Source organism: Spermophilus citellus (assembly GCF_964194105.1).
Source record: "Spermophilus citellus genome assembly, chromosome: 2".
NCBI lineage: Eukaryota > Metazoa > Chordata > Mammalia > Rodentia > Sciuridae > Spermophilus > Spermophilus citellus.
The window spans coordinates 9,484,142-9,510,445 of NC_138183.1; the positions used below are offsets into that span (position 1 = coordinate 9,484,142).

The following is a 26,304-nucleotide window of genomic DNA, read 5'->3' on the forward strand; positions in this document are numbered from 1 at the left end:
CCTGATCACATGGGCAATGTTTTGTTTCCCTCCCCTCCCTCCCTCCCTTCCTCCCTCCCTCCCTCCTTTCTTTCTTTCTTTCTTTCTCTCTCTCTCTCTCTCTCTCTCTCTCTCTCTCTCTCTCTCTCTCTCTTTCTTTCTTTCTTTCTTTCTTTCTTTCCCTCATGACTAATACAGGCTGATGCAGAGACATTTCAAGACTAGGTTCTTCAACTATTTTTCCCCTAATTTCCCCCTAAATCTATTAATGATTCTAGTCAGATTCAATTTTAGTGAAATGTTTGTACCATAATTAAATACTTTAATAATAAAAATTCTACACTGTAGTTATCCATCTTTTTCTTTGTTATTTACACATTTTATGTCTTATTTAAGAAATTCTGATCTACCTTCAAAGTATTGAAGATATTTCCTTACTTTTTCTATCAAAGATTCCCCTACTTATTTGTAATAAGTATTTTAAGCAGTAGCAATAAAATCTCAGTTTCATATGCTCTAAAACTAGCAAAACTTATGTTGTTCCTATTGCTTGTTTTTGGTATGTTTCAGTATTTTTAAAGTTAGATTATATATGAACAATCTCTGGGTTTTAAATTTAATGCTACTTCAGTATGATTTAGATTTTAAACAATGTTTTTTTCTCTTTTCAAGATAGTTGACTTGTCAGGTTTGAAACAAAGTCTGTTGTCATTTCTAACCAAATATTATAGGCCATTGATTTATAAGGCTAGCAAAAGATATCTTTAATAGTTAAAATGATAACATCATTTCATCCACTTCAGAGATATAGGAGGGGGAAATTAACTTTTAAGGCAGGAAACAGCTGAATAGAGGAAAACTGTTACAATTTAAAATGATACTTAAACTGACTGGTGAAACTCTGAAAGGCTGACCTGGAAGAAATAAGGGCAGAAAATTTGCCTCTTAAACATACAAATGGATCTATGTCTATATATTTCTATTCCTCTTTTTCTTAGCAATGGCTACAAAAAGTTCAAAACTTAACCTATAGAAAACAAGTGAAATATCAGTGTGGTGTCATATGCCTGTAGTCTCAGGACAACATAGCAAGACTCCTATCACAATTAAAAAAAAAATGAATACAGCAACTAACAATTTTTAAAACACTTGGTAAGTGGGTTCCTAGCCTATTTTAGAAGTAAAACTAACTCAGAACAAACAACCAGAAGGAAACTTTTATTACTTACCTTACTCCAGAATATATTTGGGTATGCCCTACACCACACCCAAAATGTTAGGTACTATCAGTAATGAAAAAGGCAGATAACACTGTCATGTGTGGGTAGTTATGCATATGGTACTAAGGATTGAACACAGGGTCTCATGCATGCTAAAAGTAATCTATCATCCCCAGCCCTTTTTACACAAAATTTTATTTTGAGACAGGGTCTCACTAAATTGCTAAGGCTGGACTCGAACTTGCAATCCTCCTTCCTCAGCTTTCTGAGCCAGAGGGATTACAGGTGTGTGTCATTGTGTCCAGTCAGATTACCTTGTTTTTGAGAAATATATATGATCGATGTTATTCTCTGTATCCGTAATATAGAAATGTAAGAAACAAACAAAAAAAGCAGTAGCTGAACAACACCTTAATTTAAATTGGATCTAAAATAATGGCACACACCTATAATCCCAGCAACTCAGGAGGTTGGGGCAGAAGGATCACAAGTTCAAGGTGAGCCTTGGCACTTAGTGAGTTCATCAACACCAGGAAAAAACTGGATTCACAAACTTTCAAATTCTATGTCAGAGAGCAGTTATGAGAATCAGAAAGCCAGACCTGGCTTCCTCACCTGGTGTTCAGCATGAGCCTAATCCTTTCACTAATGGCTAGGGGGAAATGCATGCTCCAGGAAACCCAACTGAAATAAATATACTTCTGATATGGGTTTCCCTGTCTGATCCTGCATACTACACTCAGTAATTCAAGTGGCAGTGAGCACTACACCCAGATGGTAAAATTTTCTATAATGTATGTCTTTGTAAGCTGGTAATGCAATTATATTCTATTTCTAACTAGGCAAATGGAATCAAAATATACCTCTATTTCATAAGATAATGACAATAAACCTTAATTATAATTTTTAAAAAAAAATTATCCAGATTCCCCAAGGATAGCAAAATCTGAGGATGTTCAAGTCTTTTATATAAAATGGCACAATATTTACATTTAACCTACTCAAATCCTCCTGTACATTTAAATAATCTGTATTTTATTTACAAGACCTAAAACAATGTAAATACTATGTAAATAATTATTATATTGTTTAGGGAATAATGATAAGAAAAAGGTCTGTAAATGCCGAGTATGAATGCAGTGGAGGGCTGACTGTACTTATATTTTAAAGAGGTACAGTTGTTTGTGTATTTATTAAAGTATCACCAACTCTCAATACAAACATCTGACTAAAACTACACATACTGATGCTAGACAATATAAGCAAACTTCAAGGCCACAGTGATTACAAATGGACATTAAAAAATAAACAATAACAATTCTGATTGCCACAAACTTAATTCTTCTGTTTAATGAATAACAAGGAAGGAAGCAAAGAAATCCTTGGGACTCAAACATTATAACATGGTTACTAAGAAGGGGTTTGGTGAATTCCTCAAAGTTTTCACCAAAGAGTTATATTAAATTTCCTTTCAGCAACAAGTTGGTTTCTTACTAGTAGAAGCTTAGGTCAGTTCTCTAAGTCAGGGAAACCAGGAGTCCATGTCATTTACTGGACAGTTAAGTAAGAGTTAACTGTCACTCACCATGGCATGTTTATGGCTGTTGATTGAAGACTCATACTGGGGGCTGAGAAAGTGATTCCTTGCCGCTTAGGGTCTTAAAAATATTATCTAAACTTTAAGATCTTGTATAAAATGTGGAAATATCTACATTTTGCTTATGTCTTCTTTGACAATAGAAATTTACATATGACATTGAATGAGGAGCCCCTGAGGAAGGAACAGAATTCCTACATCAGTGAACAAGACAGACCATCAGGTCCCCTCTCACCTGTGACACTGTGATGCTGCATTTCTTGGCCAGCTCCTCTTTGGCTTCTTCACTGGGGTAGGGATTGCTGAGGTGTGAGTAAAAATATTCATTCAAAATTTCTGTGGCTTGTTTACTGAAATTACGCCTTTTCCGTCTATGATGAGAGGGGAAAAAATTGAAGTTATGATCAGCATTGATCAAAGAGGAATAGATTAATTATGATCATATATTTAAAACATTCTTAGGGTCTAATTTATCACCAAGATATTGTAAGTTATATTCTAGGCACTATCCAAAGCACTATCCAACACATTGTAAGATATACTAAGAAAAATACTAGAATGTGAAGCACAATTAATTTCATTATTTAATTTATTCAACAATATTTATTGAGGACCTAATGTGTTCTAGGTATTAAATAAAAATTCATAGGGAACAAAACAGACAAGGTTCAGAGAGCTGATAGGCAACTGGAGAGCTAAGGGAGAGAATCAGATGGAGGAAGAAAGTCTTTAGACAAGGATCACAGGAATAAATAATTACAAATCTTGGTAACCAAATCAAGTATCATGAAGGAGAGTATGATGTACCATAAAAGTGTTTTAATGGAAAAAAGAAACACAGGCTATGGAGTCAGGACTGATTTCCTTGAGAAGTAATATTTAATCTGGGACCTGGAAACATACAGGAGTTAGATAAAGAACAGAAGTAAAAAGTACTAGGCAGAGGAAAAGGTCCAGAAACAGAAAAGAACCTGGTGAATCTAAAAGGCTAGAGGAGGCTGGAACTCAGGTAAAGGTAGGAAATGTGTGAGAAGGGGCAGATTAGAGAGGTTTAATGGGCTCCACAAGAATTTGGAGATTTTAGTCTAAATGTCATAGGAAGCTATTAAAAGTTTAAGTTTCCATGTTTTAAAAAGATTATTCTGACTGCTAAGGAAAAGTGGAGGAGGGTACCCTTTTTCCCACATCCTTGCCAACACTTATTGTTGTTTGTATGCATAAGAGCTGCCATTCTGATTGGAGTGAGATGAAATCTTAGAGTGGTTTTGATTTGCATTTCTCTATTTGCTAGTGATGATGAACATTTTTTTCACGTATTTGTTGATTGATTGTACATCATCTTCTGAGAAGTGTCTCTTCAGGTCCCTGGCCCATTTATTGATTGGGTTATTTGTTTATTTGTTTGGGCCTTTTTTTTTTTTTTTGGTGCTTAGTTTTTTGAGTTCTTTATATACCCTAGAGATTAGTGCTCTATCTGATGTGTGAGGGGTAAAGATTTGCTCCCAAGATGTAGGCTCTCTATTCACCTTACAGATTGTTTCTTTTGCTGAGAAGAAACTTGAGTCCATCCCATTTATTGATTCTTGATTTTAATTATTGCACCACAGGGGTCTTATTAAGGAAGTTGGGGTCTAATACCACATGGTGGAGATTAGGGCCTACTTTTTCTTCTATTAGATACAGGGTCTCTGGTTGTATTCCCAAGTCCTTGATCCATTTTGAGTTGTTTTGTGCATGGTGAGAGATAATATGGAAAGCAGTATGGAGATTTCTTGGAAAATTGGGAATGGAACCACCATTTGTCCCAGATACCCCTCTCCTCAGTCTATACCCAAAGGACTTAAAAACAGCATACTACAGGGACACAACCACATCAATGTTTATAGCAGCACAATTCACAATAGCTAAACTATGGAACCAACCTAGATGCCCTTCAATAGATGAATGGATAAAATAAATGTGGCATATATACACAATGGAATATTACTCAGCAATAAAAAAGAATAAAATCATGGTATTTGCAGGTAAATGGATAGAGTTAGAGAAGATAATGCTTAGTGAAGTTAGCCAATCCCAAAAAGCCAAATGCCGAACGTTTTCTTTGATATATGAGGCTGATTCATAATGGGATAGGGAGCAGAAGCATGGGAGGAATAGACGAACTCTAGATAGGGCAGAAGGGTTGGAGGAGAAGAGAGGGGGCATAGGGTTATTAATGATGGTGGAATGTGATGGACATTATTATCCAAAGTACATGTATGAAGACACAAATTGATGTGAATATACTATGTATAAAACCAGAGATATGAAAAATTGTGCTCTATATGTGTAATAAGAATTATAATGCATTCTGCTGTCATATATAAATTTTTAAAAAGAAGTTTATCTAATCTTAAGTATATGCTAATGAATCTTAGTTATATGGCTTTCTTAATTAAATGTAATAAATTTAGGTCTTATTATTTCTGAAAAAAAGAAAAGAAAATTGGAGGAGGGCACAAAAGAAAATGTAAAGACCATTCAAGGATGATGATAGTAACTCATCTTCAATTTGACCATCTATTTGAATAGAAGTTCAGTGGATAAGACAAAGAAATGAAGGGAAGAGAGAGGAAATACGAATAGGAAAGACAGTAGAATGAATCAGATTTAACTTTCCTATGTTCATCTATGAATATGCCACCAGTGAAACTCCACATCATGTACAACCACAAGAACTGGATCCTAATTAGAATAAGTTATACAATATGCACAGATAATATCTCAAAATACACTCCACTACCACATATTTCTAAAAAGAATTAATTTTTAAAAATCATTAAAAAATATCTATTTGAAGGGTAAAATCTTTAGGACTTGATGATGAATTGGATGGGGGAGTGGGTATGGGAAACAAGAGAAGTCAGGTAAGGGGAAAAACATACCAAGAAGGCATAAACAACTGCCTGGACTTAGGTATAATTTCCTCAGAAATGAGAGAGTAGGAAAAAATTGCTTTTGCTGGGAGAAGATCAAGTACTAATTAACAACATATTTCAAGTAGCAAAAATGCTCTTTATATTTGGTTGCTTTTATTAACATTTTAAAGAATTCCTGCCTGAAAATTAACATCTGTCAGATTTCACTTTAGATTAGATCCTCCAATAACTGGAAAATAACCTTCCCAAGATAATTTTCTTAATACTTTCTTCCAAATAATCTTAACTATCTTCTCAACAGTGACGCCCTACACTCAGAAGAGACACTTATAAAGATGGGTAGTGTCTGAGATTCTTCTAGTTACCACAACATCATTTGAATGGCAGGTTAAATATGCAATCCATGTTTCAACACTCAAGGAGAGTCAAGGGAGTAAGAAATCTAGGTCTGATCAAAACATCTCAGGTTTCAGAAGGTTTTAGAAGGACTGTTTCCTGAGTGATGAAGATTAGATTCAAGATCCACTTGGGGCTTAAAATCAACAGGATTTAATCAAGACTTGGATGGAGGAAGTGATGAGGGAAGAAGGAAAGAAAGAGAAATACACTAGGAAAAAAAAAGCAATTAGCATTTTTGCATGGATCATGCACGGATTGAAAAGAAAGAGAAGGTCCTAAATGGAGCACGTGAAATAGGTACACTGCTGGGCAGGAGTTGTAGCTCAGCGGTAGAGAGCTTGCCTAGCATGCGCAAGGCCTTGGTTTCGATTCCCAGCACCACATAAAAATAAGTAAGATAAAGGCATTGTGTCCAACTACAACTAAAAAATAAATATTAAAAAAAAGAAAGAAATAGGTACACCGCTGAGCTGGGGGCAGACTAAGTAGAGTGGAAAAGGTCTAGAATAGAGACTCAATGGATCAAACCTGCAGGCATTACATACTATTTGTTGAGAAAACACAGTAATGACCTGCTCATAAAAATCTAGGTTTCTGGTTTCTTATGATAAATTGGAAGATCATCCATGCCAGGCCCACATTATTAGAAGGCAGTCGAGGGCTAAAGGTGAGTGATGGGTATCCCCTTAGATAGGCACCTGTCTGTTCTATCCCTTACTACATCCCAAACCCAGCCATTTCACTCAATTTCACTATATGTCAATGGGTGAATTTGTGACTCCCAGTCTGCAACACCGAACCCAGCAATAAGGTCCAGAGTTGGTGGGAGTAGATGACACAAGAGTATAGGAGTATATGTTTGGGAAATGGGGACATGTGAAAGGAGGAATGAGAAGAAAAATCTATTCAAGAAAGCAGAGAAGTCTGTTTCACATAGATTTTGCCTAGGCAAAGTTTCAGCAAATATAAAAAAAATCTTACACAAGAACAAATTCCTGGGCAAAACAGAATACCTTACCACATGTTCAGAAGTCCAAATTATAGCACCTCTATTTAAAAAACAAGGGGCCTACACAAATTTATTCTTACATGTTTTGCTTTGGTGCATGCTTTAGCTTGTCCAATTGTCAAGAAAACATGACCACAGCTTTACAGAAAGGCAGAGTGAGCACAGGAATCATGTATCTGAAGAACATGTTTGCCTAAAGCAGAACAATCCTGCCTTCTCAGTGCAGAGGGATTGCTAAGAGGCATTGCAAGAATGCACAGAACCAAAGCTCAGTATTTGCATGCACTTGAAGGCATAGGAGAGAATGTGGTCTTATACTTTATTTATTTTTTAGAAAAACATCCTGTAGAAAATGCCCATTAAACATTTCCCCCTCAGTTTCGCTTCCCCCAGGCTTCACCACACTCTAAATGGCTACGCCTCAGGCCAGTGTGCAGAGGCCCATCAGTCCCAGGGCTGAGGCCCATCAGCATCACAGTGTTACTAACAGCAGTCTCTGTGGGAGAAGGGACTGCTCCAAGCTCTGCCACTCTCTGAGGGCTTTGTTCAATCTAGGCTGTTAACATACTTTCTCTTCATGGAAGAAAAATAAATAATTTAGGTGTATACATTATAAATGCAGTTATGCAAAAAAAAAAAAAAAGCATGCATGTTGACAAGAATGGAAAAGTATCAGCAGAATTAAGGATAGCAATTGTGTTAGGAAGAATTTCTTCTTTCCACAGGTACCTTTTAATATCTTTGTTATCTAAATGCTCAAATTTGACAAACCATTTGAAATGGTTTTTGTTTATTTTCTAACACTACCTCTCTAACTCTGATTTCAACTATTAAGAGTATTAAGTGGAAATATCCATTCATCTGGTCAGTCAATAAATTATTTATCTGTAACTGATTATACATAAGGTGCTTGCTATAATAGTGGGGAATGCAAATGTGTGAATCTTGGCTTTCAATGACTCTGGCTTATTAGGGGAGAAAGAAATGTTCATGGAAAACTCCAAGAAAAGGAAGTAAAAAATGTTCTAATTCTTGGACTGGGGTTGTGGCTCAGTAGTATAGTGCTTGCCTTGCATATGTGAGGCACCAAGTTCAAACCTCAGCAGCACATAAAATAAATAAATACATAAAGGTATTGTGTCCATATATAACAAAAATAAATTTAAAAAAATGTTTCAATTCTGACCTAATAATTTCATTACTAAGAATTCACCCTTAAGTAAAAAAAAAATTCTAAAGGTCAATAGGGATTTTGCATAAAGGTTTTCACTAACACACTAGTTTCAATAAATATCTGTCTAAAAGAGTGCCAAACCTTCCCTCCACTATTCTCTGTACCTTCCTTTATCTTTCCTCATAGCACTACCATCCTATTATACCTCATTATATTATTGAATAGAATATAGAGTATATTTGTTTACTTGATTATTATGTTTCCTCAAGTAGAATGTAGGCTCAAGTGGGCCATGTACATAAACCTGTCTTGTTTAACATCATTTCCTCAGCACAAATAAGTACTTGTGGATGCAGGTGTGGTGGTGCACACCTGTAATCCCAGTGGCTTGGGAGGCTGAGGCAGTAGGATTGCAAGTTCAAAGCCAGCCTCAGTAACAGTTAGGCATTAAGCCATTCAGTAGGACCCTGTCTCTAAATAAAATACAAAATAGGGCTGGGGATGTGACTCAGTGGTACCCCTGAGTTCAATCTCTTGTACCCCTGCAAAAAAAGTATTTGCGAAAAGAAATCAAAGAAAGAAAGAAAGAAATTATAATGGAAACTGATAGCAATAACTTAAATGCTAAAAAATAAGCTAATGCTAATTAAGTTATTTATTATATATCCATTTGGTAAACTTTAACTAATAGAATGGTATTTAAAGCTAAAGCTTATACTCAATGAAAAATGTTTATGTGTTCATGGTGAATTTTCTAAGAAGTAGACCAAATTATATATACTAAACCATCACAAAAACATAAAAGCCCCCAAACCAAAAAACTAGAAGGCAATACACTAAAACATTTATACTGATTTTTTTTCCTTTAGGTGGCAAAAACATAGTTGCCTTTTATCCCTCATTCTTCTATTGTATGTATTTTCTAAATTTTCCACAATGAATGTGATATTTTTTTTAAAGTAGAAAAATAATAACAATACGACTTAAAATCTTCCAAGAAGGGGCCATGGCTCAGTGGTGGCGCACTTGCCTGGCATGTGTGAGGCACTGGGTTCGATTCTCAGCACTGCATATAAATAAATAAAATAAAGGTCTGTCAACAACTAAAAAACATATATATGTGTTAAAAAAAATCTTACAAGAAGAAAAAAGCAATTCAGAAAAAAAATAAATTAAAAAAAAAAAAAGCAATTCAGGCAGGGATAGGTCAAAGGGGCCCTAAGTATTTGTGTGAGTTATCCAATAATGACAAGCTCTTGCTTTGTTTGATGCTTGGGCTTGAACCCAGGGCCTATCACTGAGCTACACACATGACCCCAGCCCCAACAAGCTATCACAGGTTTTAAACAAAGCATCAGGTTATCAGAGTGATATTGCAGAGAAGGAATATGGAGGATGGGCTGGAGGGGAGTGAGGCTGAGGACAGGTGACTAGGAGAAGGGTCTGTGAGAGTCTAGGTACAAAAGGACGAATGGCAACTGTAGTATGAGGAAAGAGGGAGAGAGAGGGCTAGTAGAGAAAGACTGAAATGAAGCAATGATGAGTCTGAGTGACTAATTCAGCAGGAAAGAGGGAGAGAGGAGAGGCCTACAGAGTTGTGTCTAACTAGGAAAATGGTGAATTACTAGGTGGTGAATCTCCTTACTTGGCTTTAAGGAAGAGCTCTGGCATGTTTACTGTTCCTCACACTATTTTCCAAATGAAATACTTAGTTATTTCCTTTAATATTATGAAATTTGAGTGAAAATTATCACTTGTCAGATTCCAAGGGGGAGAAAGTAAAACAAAATAGCAACTCCTTTCTAACGCTGAAGAGTGATCATTAGCTATAGCAATGCCCAACAGGCATCTCTACAGAGACTGTCTGTACCAGGACCTTGATGATTCTTCTGCCACTCAGCAAGTCACCCTATATAATTTATTACCACAAATAATGTTATTATCTAATTTCTGTGAAGTTTGGTGAAAACTTCAGATAAAAGGAAAATTTTCATGTTTACAGGAGAAACTTACAGCCTTTCCTACCTGATTATAACTTACAGAGTTTGGGGTTTTCTGGCAAATGCTACTAATACCACTTTTTTTTTCTAAGTTACTTTATTTTATTTGTTTATTCTTTCTATTTTTTTTTTAAATGTGGTGCTGAGGGTTAAACCCAGGGCCTCACGTGTGCTAGACAAACACACTGAGCCACAATCCCAGCCCCCAATACCACTTCTTAGTAGTATCAAAATATCACCAAGTGTTTTCATAAAATATGCATAAACAACATAAACATTAAGAAATTCTTGGAAAACAAGCCTTTGTTAAAGTAGCATTTCATGCAGAATACTATCCTTAAAAACACAGCATCAGAATGAAAAGGCTTCATATTCCTATAGTCATTAGCAGTAGCACCAATACTATGCATTTCCCAGTCACTAAACTGGCAGCTAATGGCATTCCCATGACCAGACAAGATGTAACAGCGCAGGCCCCTTGAGGTGGGCAACTTTGCACTATAGGGAAGAACTCCTGCAGCCAAATTAAAGAACCTAAGACCCACTGGCCAGCTTTACGGGAAACAATACACAAAGAGTGAAGGGGGAGTCATATAATAAATTTATGGGCTCACATACCTGGCATCAAGGAATCTTGATCTTAGAATCATAACTGCTTCACAAGTGCTTTGTTTGAGCTGCATCTGAATGGAACTAAATTTTCGATGGATGATGCCCACCATTCTTTCAATCTCTTTTGGGGAAATGGGACGCGTTCTACTCTGTTCTCGGAGAAGGTTCATCACATGTGTGGTGAACTCATTACATGCCTGTAATGGAGGACCAAAGAAACCACTTCTTAGAAAACTGATATTTTTACATTATCACATCCAGACATTAACTTATCTGAATTTCTACCTCATTTGCAGTCACTAATGCCATTGTGTACTGGGTAAGACAAAATAAAACAAAGATACTTGGGAAATAGCGGTGTTGTAGTTAGATGGGGCAGGAAGATCTGAAACTGAGTAGCCAGACATGCAAAGGAGACACAATGATCAACAGCCCTTCCCAACCTTCCTTGTTCTAGTTCCAAAGTAAGGTTTTTCCACTGGAAGGTGCTTGCTACTATTTTATGTGTGTACACGTGCGCGCGCACACACACACACTATTTTTCCCTACTCCCTCTAGTGTTTTACATTTAGTCAACAAACGTGTACTGCAAAATTAAGTTCAAACCTTTCCAAGTGATATCAGGGACACAGAAACCAGCAAGATGGAGACCCGGCCTTCAGTGAAATAAAACATAAAAAACTAATTCTCACACAAGGAAATCAGTACATAATGTAACAGGAAGATATTAATAAGGGCTTCTTCCTACATTCCAAGGAGGGAGTGTTCTCATCTGGAAAATTCATGGGAGAAGTCATGTTGGGCTACAAAAAATGGGTAGTATTTCTGAAAGGTAGAAGCAAGGAGAAATTCTAGGCACAAGAAAAACTCTAGCACTAACACCACGTAGCAATTTCAGTGAGTGGGTAGGAGGAACAGAAAGATGTAGAAAAGAGGAAGGCCTAGTTTCTTGTTTAGGTAGGAGTTAGGGATTGTGCCCAGGCCTCAGGTGTGTTAAGCATTATCTCTACCCCTGAGTTATACCCCCAAGGCAAGAACTAAGGGTTGAATAAGCACAGGACAAGCATGCCAATGACCTAGTATAATTCGGCTGCACTCATGCCCCGGTGGATAAAAGCAACCTCTGTAAAGCAGCTCAGCTCTTCTAAGTGGGGGCAGCAGGAAAATTAGAGTAGAAAATTTGAAAATAAGAATTAGACTTGGGACCCAACTTTTTAGCTAACAATGCTTGAACACTGTCTCTTTCAGTTCACCTGCTCTCTTTTAGATCTCAAACTGTATAACTGGATCTACACTGAAATTCAGCTCTTCCTTGGTAAATAAAGCATCAGTCTACACTCTTGAATAAAAATAACATCTAGCATTTTTGTTAAAAAAGACAGGATGCAAGATTCTGCATTTTACCTCACAACCCCCCTCCCCTGCCGGTAGGATAGGCAGACAGAATGATCACTGATCAAGGCAAAACATATTTTGAAATTATAATCATGTCCACTTCCCTACAGATATCCTGAACATTGCTCACATATAATACATGGTGGTTTTTCTAACTGCTCATTAGAGAACTAACCTTTTAAATACACTGGGTATTTTACTTGAAGCTTTTACAGAATTTTTCTATAAATATTTTTAAGGTGAGGTAAAATGAATCTTCTTACCATTTATTTCAAGTTGTTTTTTTAAAAAAATATGTTCAAATCTTAAGAAAATTTAAATTCCCTATGAGTAGTGACCCAACATTATACTTATGAGATTCTTAGAATACAGAACTGTGCAATACACACAGTAGGCAACCAAGACATCCCCAGATGGACGGGTGGGCTTTCCCATCATAATTTTTAAGAGTGAGGGAGGCTCATATCCAGGAGCTCATTGCCCCTGGGCCATGAGTACAGGATTCTTAACCTCAGTCCATGGAAGGGGTTAGGATATCTGTGGCAAAATGTATCCTGGGAAATTGTATGTCACTTGTGTGCACAGATGTGTGAGGATCTGCAATTCATTTTCTTTTTAGATTCTCAAATGGTCTGTAACTAAAAAGGGTTAATAATTATTGTCCAAGGTTATAATATAGTAAAATAGCATGGAATTCTTTAGAATAAAACCAGATTTTTTTCTATATTTAATAAAACCAATATATTTTAAAGTAAATGTAAAATTTTCCACTATGTTATCAATTTAGATTATCTTCTGCCAAGCGAAAAACAACTGGTCACCCAGCCAAGAAATATTACTTTTTTTTCTTAAACTTTCTCTGAGGATATGTTTACATAATTTCCAAATTATATAATTTGACAATATTTACCTTCAGTTTTCATATCAGTACAATGAAGAAAATCAAACTTAAAATTTTTCTCCAACTGGGATTAGCAAATCTACAGCTTCATACCTAATTCCATAGAATGTTGACATGTGGTACAAAAATACAGTATGTTTGGGAACTGCTGGGTTAACCAAAATTTTAAAAGATTTATTGGGCATGGGAGGACAGTACTACTCAGTATTTTTATGCCAATATGCATAGAGGAGAAACAATATATACAACTTTACCAAAATTTGGCCACTCAAACTCTAATCTCCAGATCAGTGCTATCAAATAGAAATATATACTGAGCCACATACAAAAATTTTTAAATTCTCTAGGAGCCATCATTTCAAAAACTACAAAGAATCATTTTAACAATGTATTTGATTTAACCATATGTATGAAAAACATTTCAACACACAATGTGTTTAAAAACAACAAATGTTATCAAGATATTTTTACATTCCTTTTTGTACTCTTAGAAACCCAGTGCATATTTTACATCTGTAGCACATCTCCATTCAGATTAGGCTAACTCTTAAGTGCTCGCTAGCTATGTACATTGTGAGTAGTATATTATGAGACAGCACAATTCTAGAGTGTATTATGGGCCAAAAAACTAAGAAAACCCTTTGGGAAACACTATCCTAGATAATCCTGGATATATTTATATTTTTATTCTTCACTGCCACACATTTATAAATGCAGAGGCAAGACTCATTTATGAATGTCCTTAGTGAAATATTGGAAATTATTAATCTTTGCATCCCAACCCTTAAGTATGTCTTAATAATCTTAATGGGAAGCACACAAAAAGTACTTCTGTTGCATACCAAAGGACAGCTGCCTTAAGAAAAAGCATTCTGAGCTGAAGTCACTGTTTTCACAGCAACATTTTTACTTGAAAACAACATTGATAAATTATTATTATTTGGAATTGGGTAGTTGGCAGATGTTTCTCAAAATGAACCAAGTGAGCCTGTCATGACAAAGAAAATAGCTGGCAGAATTTGTGCCCATGATAAAATTTGAGTTTTCAAGTGGAAATTAGAATTTTGGAAAACTTGCATCATACTGTGAGCTTGACAGTTTCCCTGTAGACTTTCTGATTAATTCACTGTTGATATTAATATATATATATGTATTTTAGTACTGTATAATGAAATGCATTGACATTTGGAAAATACTCCAAATTCAGTGAACCAATACTTTACAACTGATCAATGCATCACGTTACAAAACACGCACAGGTAGAAGATCTATTCCAAGGGCAAACTAGATCAATAGATTTTAAAGGAGAACCCAAAAAGTTCATTGATGTGGTTTCAGATTTCAACTCATAACTAACCTGTATAAAACTACAACTTGTCAAGTACTGATATAATATTTTTTTAATTCACAATTTTCTGAAAAAGTTATTAACATACTCCTTTCTTTTCCAATGATGTATGTGTGTGAGGCCAGATGTTCCTCATATACTTCAACATATGACAACAGATTGACTGCTGAAGCGGAGAATCAAGATGACTTCTATTATGGCCAGCATGAGAGTGTGTGAAAATGTAAAAGCAATGACATTCTTCCCACTAAATTGAGGGTTTTGGGTTTTTTTAAAAAATAAAACTTTGAAGTTATTTTACTTAAGATGTGATTGCTTGTATCGTTCTTAAATTAACTAGTAAATACTTTGAATTTTTCTAGCTTTAGTTTCTATTATAATAAATATTGATAGCTAAATCCACCAAGCAAAAGCTCTAGGTGCAGGGGAGGGGTTCCAATAATTTTCAAGAGTCTAAGTTCTATAATCGAGAAGGTAAAGAATTGCTGTACTGGGATATATGAAGAAGCACTTTTAACTTGCTGTGTAATTTCTTAATTCCTACAAACCCTAGTCACACATTATGATAACATATCCATGGCAAGGTATAGGCTTGGTAAATAATTCAGGACTCTTATGTGCATGACATCTGAGATGTTAGCTTTCTTAGATTTTGTCTGGCTGAGTTTTAACCACAATGGGGGTCTTTGGTTTCTAAGAAGCATCCAAAGGCCCATTGAGAAAAAAGAGGTTAAAAGCAAAAAGTTTCTGTATCTAAAAACTCATAATTTCCTAAAACATTTGCTGAATGTCTCACAACTTACTAAGTAAAGCCATCTATGAATACAAATGCTGATTAGCAATTTGGCAATAGCCCAACATTCACAGAATTCACATAGCTTTTCTTTAAACCAGTAGTTCATACATGATTAATTAGAACATCTCATTTATGTAGTGTGCACTTTAGCTCATTACTCTAAGTAAAATTCGTTAAGTATTTACATTTAGATAATTAAAATCTGGGTACACCCTTAAGAAAGATGCATACACTTTAGGCAAAGTGATTTTTTTTCCTTTATACCACTGAAAGTAAATTACAGCCTCATTTACAGCATCATCTGTACCAGTTTCAGAGCAGAGCACAGCACTGCCTTATCTACTCTGTAAAAGGTACACATTTTAAAACATATGAATGCAGTAGGAATGATCAAATGACTGCAGAGTTATTCAGAAGGGCCACACAAACATACCTGTATTGATGCTGTTCATAATACAGAAAGCTTATTTCAAACACCTGCCTTATCCTTCATCCCATCTACAAGACTATATTATTAAGACATTTGGAGAAATCTATCATTATTTTATTGTTAAATGGAACTGTCAGTTAAGACAGTTCTGACCAATGTCCATAATATAAATGCATATACACCCTGGTTCATTGGAATATTTAGGAAACAAGAATTTTAATTCCTTGAATTTCCTGATTAGAATATTGACTGAATTCTCTTTTTCTTTTAATTTAGCTGCTTGCATGTTTTAAAACATACAAAGTTCACATAAAGCATGGAAGACTTCATCTGATAAAAATATTTCCAATCAATTCTTTTCATAAGCTTATCTCTTTGCCATTTGTTCCTTTCTCCTCAAAAATTGAAACCAAGTAATAACAGTTCTTGAAAGATTTGTATTCTAGATGTCTTAGTGGTATTTTTGGGCTAGTAAAACCATCTCTTCAATATCTACACCTATTTGATTTACACAGAAAACTAAAGCTCTCAGTGTTTTCTCCATTTTGTGATAGTGCTTTGTTTAGTTGTGTATTCAAGATTCAACTCTTATCTTTAAGTTCAAATAACAGAATGTAAAATCAAAGAGTGGACAAGCACTGATGTTGAGGAAGTTTTCAAATGAGTCAGAGATCAGTTCTAAAAACTGAATTATTCCTTGTAACCATCCAGGAAAATTGACTGTAGACAACAGATCATAACTCCCCCTATTCTTTTTGACCAAAAGAAGAAATCTCTATTAAAAGATGCCCAGCCAGGTGCAGTGACCTGTGCCTATAGTCCCAGCTACTCAGGAAGCTGATGCAGGAGGATCACTCGAGCCCAGGAGTTCAATTCTAGCCTGGGCAACATAGTGATACCTGGTCTCAAAACACAAAACAGAACAAAAAAAAAAAGTAGATACCCCTCAAATTTGCATTGCAACCATTTTCTAAATGTCCTTAGTAACTTTGCTAATAATTCTAATACCATAGATTTTATATTTATTGAATGTTTGTTAAGTCAACAAACCTTCTTATTTGGAGATTTAAAAAAATGATTCTGTCTAAGCCAATTGGAATAAGACCAATATACCTAAGAAACAGTCACAAAGACAAAAATATCTGTTGTACCTCAACACTTCTCACTGACTCAAATGGTTTAGGAACATATCTCATGAGAGTTTTGTAAAGATTATGTTGTGGGTTAAATTCTTTATGATAACTAATACTTAATAAATGGCAGTTATAATTGACAATAAAAATGACAATTTTATAAAACTCATGTTGTGTCTGTCATTCTGTAAGTCCTACTCTGGTTACCTAATATAGTTCAGCCTTCTCATAGTCTGAATAAATAGTTTCCAAAGTTGAAAAAAAAAACATCTGAATATAAAAGGACTCATTTTATTTATCAAGTTTGGGGTCATAAATAAAATTGATACACAGAGTCAAACAACTGGTAACTTGGAAGACAAAAAGGGAATACTCCTTCCAGCTAAGGAAGAGCCTCAGCATTCCAACAAGAATTTTAGCCTCATGGCACATGCCTGTGATCCCAGCTACATGGGAGGCTGAGGCAGTAGGATCTCATGTTGGAAACCAGCCTCAGCAATTTAGCAAGACCCTGTTTCAAAATAGAATAAAATGGGCTGAAGATGTAGCTCAGTGGTAGAGAGAGCATCCCCAGTGGGGAGTTCAATCCCCAGTACTAGGAAAAAAAAAAAAAAAAGCCAACAAAAAGCAAAACTCTTTCCATGGAGAACTGAACAAAAAGGCCATGCTTGGGAATGTGAAATATAAAGCTTACACCAGGTAGTATCCTATCCTGCTTAATTATTAAGAAGAACAGCAAAACAGAACCAAGGTGGCACAATCTCTACTGTGATAACAACAGCATTTTTAACTTAATAAAAGAAAATTCCTTTTACAAGCAAATATGATTTTTGCCGGCAAATATTAACATAAGCAGAGATCCTCAGAAAAGCATGAGGATGTCCTTTAGATCCTGCACTCGTTCTCCATTCCCAACAATCCCCTGCAATCTCTGAGTCTAAAATTCTTTGCACAATCTTTTGCTACTGCCAAATGATACCTGATTGGTCTTGAGCACATCCAGTGTATATACTTGGTTCCAGTGTTCTGCTGGATTTGGGGTGAATACAGAAGACATCTATGAACTCAGAGAGCAGGTTCTTTAATGCTTGGGAAGGGTTGGGACCTTTACAACACTTTTGCCTTCAGCAAAAATGTATTTCAATATAATTATAGTAGATAGCTTTCAATATGTCATCTCTATTATAGCAGCTGTAAATTATAAAGTGAATTGCCTGTATACAAGCATTTCCTTCTGGGACAAGCAAAGTGTGAGAGCTACACAGAGCATAGTGTATCCTTTCTCAAACAGATGTCAAGGTCAAATCTCATTTGCAAAAACCAATGAGTCCATTTTCTTGGGTAGAGAAGTGGAGAAACCAAAAAAGGCTAGCTCAATTGAAGGTCTTCAGTTCATAAAAGCAAGGCTTCCTGAGGACCGCTGGCTTAAATTCATTAGAAACTAAGCTATTTTAACAGTTGGGTCTTTAAATTACAATTTTAAAACTATATTTAAAAGGTAGAGTAAAACGATTTTTCAAAATTTGTAGCTAATCAACAAGAAGACAGAAGCAAGTGGGTTTGTTTCAGCTAGAAAAAAGCAATGCATCTGAGATGAAGTATTAGAAGACCTTTTGCAGCAAGCTTTGGAAAATTGTTGTATTCCTGCTGGGTATCAGAATCAACAAGTCACAATTAAAATAGTTTGGTTTCCTTTTGGATGGTAGTAATATTCAAGAATCTTACTTTAATATATGTTTAATGCCTAATATTTCAAAAGCACCTGCATTTAGGTGGTTAACATCAAGAATCATTAAACCTGAGCCTATGGAATAGAGACATATGATCAAAGAACACTTTTGGGGGAAAAAAGTGTTTTTAGAGACAATACCATACCTAACACCCATACTGAGACTTACAGCCTGAATATGATTTTGTTCAAACTGTAACTCTAGTCTGCTTAGCTTTGTAAATGTGGCTATGTTTAGAAGGTACTTTGATTTACCACAGTGGTGGTGTTTGTTAATTTTATGGCAACCTAAATCCAAACAGGTTTTAGATACATTTTTTATTACAGCTTCATCACAAAACACAGTAGAGTGAGTGAATAACTCTAAGATTCCAAAGTAGTTTAGTAAGGCTCAACACAAATTTCTAATGAATCCTCTGCCTTAACATATATGTTCTTCCTATTTACTGATAAGCTTTCTGTCAGTGTATCCATGATCACTCGAGGGAAGAAAAAATAATTTCTGGAAAGTAATTAAAATAGTAGGTTTTCCATTTGCTTTGTTCCCATTTCAAATGTAATCCAACATAGGCAAATTGGAGAAAACCAGAATATATCTAAATTATTTTTCAATTCTGTGTGAGTACCATTATAATTCAATAGACAAATATGGCACATTATCAAAACTGACTGCAATGCCTGATTCTAACAATGTGTGGCATTGGACAAACCACTTAACCTCTGTGAATCCCACTGTCTTATCTATAAGATAGAAATTATGACAAAATTTATTTTAGAAATGCCACCGATTCAACTCATTTAACTGTTTTGCCCTTCTAGTAATACCAAACATATCCCTAAAGGTCTATAAGTTCTTATATCCTAAAGAACTGAAAGGAGGGCTGGGGTTGTGGCTCAATGGTAGAGTGTTCACCTAGCATGTACAAGGCCATGGGTTCAATCCTCAGCACCACATAAAAATCAATAAAATAAAGGTATTGTGTCCAACTACAACTTAAAAAAAAAAAACCCGAAAGTTAGAGTTGACTGTTTTATGTCAAAACTCACTGATAATTAATAACTTAGGAGAACTACAAACAAAAGAGCTATAAAAGCTAGGTCCAAAGACAACCCAAGGGAACTAACTGCTCCTATGCAACTTCTAAAACAATTCAGCACCTACAGAAAAAAACTGATTCTGGTGATTCTGCCAATTAGTCCTCATACCCCATTATTTATTTGTCCATAATGATGCAGAGATTTCATATATCTATCTGTTCTTTCTGAAAGTATTAACAAGAAGAAAGGAAATATACATTTAAATATTTACTAGATGACTGTACCCAAAGATAAGACTCATGATTACATGTTACTCCCAATTTTATATTTAATGCAAAATAACAAAAAAATTTAACTTATGTAGAACTTGTATCTAATACATACAATTTTATAGAAAAAACAAAACCCTCAAATTGTCAAAAATAAATAAATAAATAAAATCTTGGTGATCTGATTCTGGTATTAGCTAAGAGTAGGGTTATTAAAATTCTCAAGGGAAATTTTTAGGCATATTTCTAAAACCATGAGGCTCAAGTGCTGGTCATCAACTAATACCAGCTTCTCCAACCTTCAACAGGGCCACAGGGGAGGGGGTGGGGAGGGAGTAAAAAGATAAGTGTGGAGAAACACGGCAGGGACAGTAAGGAACTACCTCAATTGCTCAGCTGTACAAGGTGACTGGTGGTATTTACCTAGTAAATATGTATAGATGTATTTAACATAAACTTATGCAATTAGGATTGTATAAATTAGAAACACTTTATATTGTTTATGCTCAGGGAGACCTTTTCAACCATGACTTATTTTGTTTACTCTTAATTATTCATATGTCAAATCAGAAAGCTGATTTTTTTCATGTACAATAAAAGATAACTTTTTCCAAAATTCTTATTTGCACATTTTCCACCAGAATTTATTCTTATAGATTAGATATACTTCTGGGTCCCAGAAAATCCTATTCAGAAAATATAAAATATTTCATAATATTAATTTACATTGCATTTTAAGATAACACTGCATAAATCTTTCTACCTTCCTTCAAAACATACTCACCCCTGGGGTAGAATTCAGCATGTTTAATACCATTATATCCAGATTATTAAAAAAGGCAACGGAGGAAGAAAAAAAAAAACCATTATATATATATAACTATTTATATAACTAAATCCTCTATCTGAAAGTGTTCAGGAATCTTATTAAGAAAAAAAATCATTAAGCCTGAACAGGGCTTATGGAAGGGAGTTTTGGAGGGAGAGAGGGATGAGTAGCACAGAGGATCTTCAGGACAGTGAAAATACTCTGCGTGGTCCTATATGGGTATACATTTATCGAAACCCATGGAATGCACAATGCCAAGAGTGAGCCTTAAGGTAAACTAATGGACTTTGGGTAATGATGCATCAATGTAGGCTCACCAACTACAACAAATGTAACTCTAGTGTGTTTCTATATCGACCTCATTTCTTTTGCTCTTTCAGTTAACACTTACCCCTCACAATGGGGAATGCTCTGCATATGCAGGGAAAGAGGGCATATGACATATCTCTATACCTTCCTCTCAATTTTGATGTGAACCTAAAACTTCTTAAAAAATGTATTTCAATATAATTATAGTAGATAGCTTTCAATATACTTAGCAAGATCCTGTCTCATAATAAATAAATAGAAAGGGCTGGGGATGTGGCTAAGTGGTTAAGTGCCTCTGTGTTTAATCATTGGTACCAAAATAACAGCAACAACAACTACTACGCACTAGGAACTCCACTTCACACTTAAGTGTATGGATTTTGAGAAGTTTTGAGAAGTTAACTAGCTATTTAGTAAAGGTGTATGCTTGAAATTATATGATGTCTAAGACTTATTTTTAAACACCACACCTCCCCCCCCCCAAAAAAATGTTTTTTAAATGGCCAGGTGAAAGACAAAATAAAGAGTGGCAAAGTGCAGACTGTTTTCCTGGGTGATGGCTGTATAGGGGACTCTTTATTTTAGGTTGAAATTAACAACAGGCAACTGTTTTGTTGTCTTGCTTTTATTTTTGAGGGGGTGAGTCTTGCTATGTTGCCCAGGTTGACCTGTAACTTCTGGGCATAAGTGATTCTCTCGCCTCTGCCTCCCAAGTAGCTGGGACTATAGGTGGTACCAGCACAACCCATTTGCAACTGTTTTTGATCTAAAACTTAGCAATTTCATAGAATTTGATCTAATACTATTCTCTTTATTTTTGTGTATGTTTTAAAGGTTTCATTATAATGAGCTTCTTTATTAACTTTCAAATAAGAATTCTTATCAAATAAGAATTCCTCAAATTAAGCAACATTTTGGTCTTAAACTAACAACTAAAATATATTTAACATGAACCACAAGCATTTTACCTTATTATATTAAATCTAAGACTCACTTGTTTTTCCCTCAAGTTTTAACATCTTTGAAGTTTAGAAGCATTTTGTAATCAATGGCATTTTAGAGTTAAAACAGCAGTCTGAATTTTTCTTGGTATTACATAAAAAAATGGCACAGCTTAAATTCAAAGATATCTTAGGTTCAGTGAAGGACTGTTAATAAAATTGCTGAGAACAAGAATTTTAATCCTTACTCCTTTTGTAATCAGGAATTCAGCACACAAAGCCTGGTATCTTGAGGTACTACCCATAATTATCCCGGGAGGTCTCATGCTCAGAAAGACAGGCCAGAACCTGCTTACTTAAGTAATGCAAGTTAGTTCCCTTTCCTATAGTTTGGCACAATCCATAAGAATTAATTCCTAGGAGGATTCTAGAGCTCACAGCATAGGAGATAAAAGCTCACTATGCAATGCTTCCCTTTAAAAGTTGTTAATGCTTATGAACAAAGCCAGTGCATAAATATAGTTACACCGAGCTCTGAAGGGCACCAAGTGGTGAGGTTAGAGGGGAACAATGGCTGCAGGTGTTGTAGTAAGGGCATGTGAATATCAGGAATAAAGAAAACTAAAACATGTGAATAGGATAAAACAGGGTTAGATTCACCTCCTAAATCTCAAAGAGTCTCCATTTCACAATTCCAACAACTCACTTGGGTTTCTGTATCGACCCCATTTCTTTTGCTCTTTGAGTTAACATCTACCCCTCACAGCCCTGAGAAGTGGTTAGCATGGTCTAACAGAAGAGAAATAGAGGATTTGTGCAGGACTATGAGAGTGGCGGCTGCTGACCTGTTCATATTTCTCCAGTTCTGTGTGATAGATTTGTCTGATCTGGGTCAATTTGGCTCTGTAATCTGAGTGTTCAATAGAGTTATCTGAAGAACCTCCAGAGGCTGCCGCGGCTGCAGCTGCTGCCGCCGATCCCCCACCTTTCTCAGGACCTGAAACCCCTTCTGCCAAAAGCATATTGTCCAGTCTCATTAGCTGGGGATCGGGAGGGTCTTCCTCCTGGGCTCCTCTGATGCTGAGACCTTCAAGGAAAGAGAGAAACAGAGAAGAAGCGAGAAACAGGACAAATAGTGTGAGTTATTTTGTTTATTTGAGAATATGATCAAACAATATCAGTGCACTACAATTCATGCTGAAAACTTCATTGCTCACATTTTATCAATAAGCTTGAATAAGTATGAAAATTACTTTCAAGAAAATATTTACATGCATCCTCAAATGTCTAATACCACTCCCTCCAATTTATCCCAGATTGGATCCTTAGAAAAAGGTAACCCTGACCTCTTGGCATATCCTAATCATCCAAGATTCTCAGATTTAGATGATTTAAGCATAAAGTGGTTAAAAAAAAAAAACTGGGGAGGGATGGTTAAGAAAGGAAGAAAATAATTCCAGAGATATAAAACAAGTTCATCAAATGGTGGTTATTCTCTTTCTGCAGTTAGAGAAAAAGAATAAAAATTCTCATAAAATAATTTTAATTCAAAAGTTATATCCAAAAATTAGAAAATAAACAAGATTAGATGGCTTTTTTATCATGTAATTTCAGAAGAGAAATGCATACAATATGAGGTAATTAACTGTACTTGAGTATCTATATTATTAAATGAATAGAATTAAGCAAACTATAAAACCAGGACGCTAAATACATTATTAAAAATGTGCCACTGACATGGCTATAGTGCTGGGCACACTAGCCTCAATCTAATTTTGCTTTTAAATCAAGAACTTCCTAAGTGATGCCCAGTCAGCATCCTCTTCTGAGTACTATAGATCACAGCTGACAATTCATAGGTTTAATCAGGTCACAGGCTTTCTGCCAAGATGTTTTCAACAACACAGAAGACAAAGTTTTAAAATAATTATGATGGTATAAAAAGCACCAGAGTCATGACAGCTCAAATCAGCATTTTCATTAATGTGTAACATAATCTAAAATATCCCAGCCCAATTAACCTCTGAAAATCTGTTTAAAAGAAGGTTCCCCACACTAGTCATGAGACTTCTAGGGACAAAGGGGAAGGAAGTTGGCATCTTGCATGTTTGCATTTGGATTCTGCTTTGCGTCTGTGCCTGTTGTTGTTTATCCACAGTGGTGCACACTCTGTGTCTAGTGTAACTTACATGACAGTAACATCTATAAGCTGCCAAGTATTCAACTGATCACTAGCTCTGTGATTTTATATGTTAACCTAGAACTACCATCAATTCTTTTAAGAACAGACTTCATTCCTAGATGTCCTGAATTATAACAACAGCATGACTCTTTTTGTTAAAATCTATACTTAGTTGTCTTAACTCAGATGAACAACTTAATAATTCCTTCCTCTCAAACACTTTAAAGATGTTACTTTCATTTAAAAATACACTTCAGAATAATTTCAACTGGATAATAAAACGAACTCACCATAAATTAAAATTATGACTGTTAACCATTCAGAGATAAATAAGATTTGAAAACTATAATATCCTTAGATAATAAGTTCATTTAAGGAAACAATGATAACTCTATTTCTAAATCTATATCAACCCATTCATTGCTAAAGATAACTAAAGATCTAATGTATTTGCTATTTCTTCTAGAATTCGAAAAAGCTGCCTCATATTGTTCTTGAACTACCCCATATTGGTTAATTTGACATTTTTAACTTAACATCTTGTATTTTCCTCCTTTTTCATTCACTAAAATGTTTTAAATATTATAATCCCATGGTTTGGACACACTCATAGGTCATATGTCAAGTTTTCTGTGTCCTTTACATGTTGTGAGGCTTACTATGGACTCTTTTCTTGCACTTTGGGTTCTGTTTCACTTTATAATAAACAAGTTTCTCCTTTTAAACTTAACTTTTGCTCACTGCTGTTTCTCTTTTGAATTTACAGATAATGGTGTTTCTGGAAATGTTTATCTACCTTTAAGGTTCCATCAGTTTTCTAATTTTCTCTTTATATTTGAACACATTGATCTTTTCCCTATGGACTTGTAGTATAGGTCTTTAATAGTAGATCAACAGCCATTGTCAAAATTATTATACTACTCTACACGTTTTGCACAGTGGCAGACAAAAGATGCTCAATGACTGATACTAAGGGAAGCAGACCATATGGGAGAAAGGAAATCCATCAGAAAGAAATGGAAAAGGTACAAACTAATTAGCCATCTATAACACTTTTATACATACCTAATATGTATATGAACCATCACCACTATACCAATAGAAAGCACCCTTAAGTTCAATGGCAGTGAACACAAGAATAATTGTTAACTATATACTTTCAGCTATATAATATTCTCCTGTCCTGTGATAAGTAATCTTATTTCAAAAATGAAAAGTATATCAACATGTGTTTGCCTCTAGAATAAGAAAAAAATGTTTTAATGCAATTAAAATTATTTACTTTCTAAATTTATGTGCATCAGATATCATAAAAAAAATTTTCCTAACAAAAAGTTCACACTCCTTTGGAGAAAAAGTACTAGAGTTCTTTGCAATTAGGCAGCAGTGAGAAGCCTATTTATCAATAATGAAGTCATTTTTATATCTTTATTTTGAAAAGTAAATCAAATTTTTTTCTATTAAGCAAAGTAATGATTAAGGTGCTCTAAACAGTAATACCTGGTTTCCAAAATTATTTTCAATTTGAATATTTCTATTTATTTCCTTACTTTACATTCAAGTTACTCATCTATTCTTCATCCTACCTGCCTATCCACTTACTATTGCTTAGCTTACTAAACTTCTAAAGACACCATGTGGCTTCCAATCATAATACCGACTCTTCTGGGCACCTATAAACATTTTAATGAACCTAAATTCACAAGAGCCAGAAAGAATCCAAAAGATCCTGATGGTTTCATTGAAACTTGATAAAACAATAATTGAAAAAACTGTTTTTTTCTTGCTTTTTATCCAAAATGTATTTATATTGGATCATATAAAGAGGTTTATAAAGTTTTATATCTAAGCCCTTTGGTCACCACAGCATTATAAAGATGGGGAGAAAAAAACAGCAGCCCTATTTGCAATCAACTTATATAACAACAACATTCATTTCAATCTCTCTTAAGATTTAGATAAATCATACAAACACAGTAAAACATTGTTTAACAATGAACTTGGCTTTGTTATAAGCCCACAATTTTTGCATATCTTTCAGCAAATCCTAATTAGCTGTCTTTCAACATGCTGTGCACCTGCCCCACAGATAATGG

General features: G+C 35.0%; 1 protein-coding gene across 6 annotated transcripts in view; it reads right to left on the reverse strand.

The window, feature by feature from the left end:
* Nucleotides 1-26,304, reverse strand: part of PBX3 (PBX homeobox 3) — a 208,859-nt gene that overhangs the window by 28,365 nt on the left and 154,190 nt on the right. For all 6 annotated transcript variants that reach the window (XM_081281938.1, XM_081281935.1, XM_081281937.1 and 3 more), the window contains 3 exons: nt 22,872-23,113; nt 10,915-11,105; nt 3,032-3,167 (listed from right to left, as the gene is read on the reverse strand). In XM_081281938.1, the coding sequence (XP_081138064.1) occupies nt 3,032-3,167; nt 10,915-11,105; nt 22,872-23,113 (569 nt within the window). The remainder of the gene's footprint in view (nt 1-3,031; nt 3,168-10,914; nt 11,106-22,871; nt 23,114-26,304) is intronic.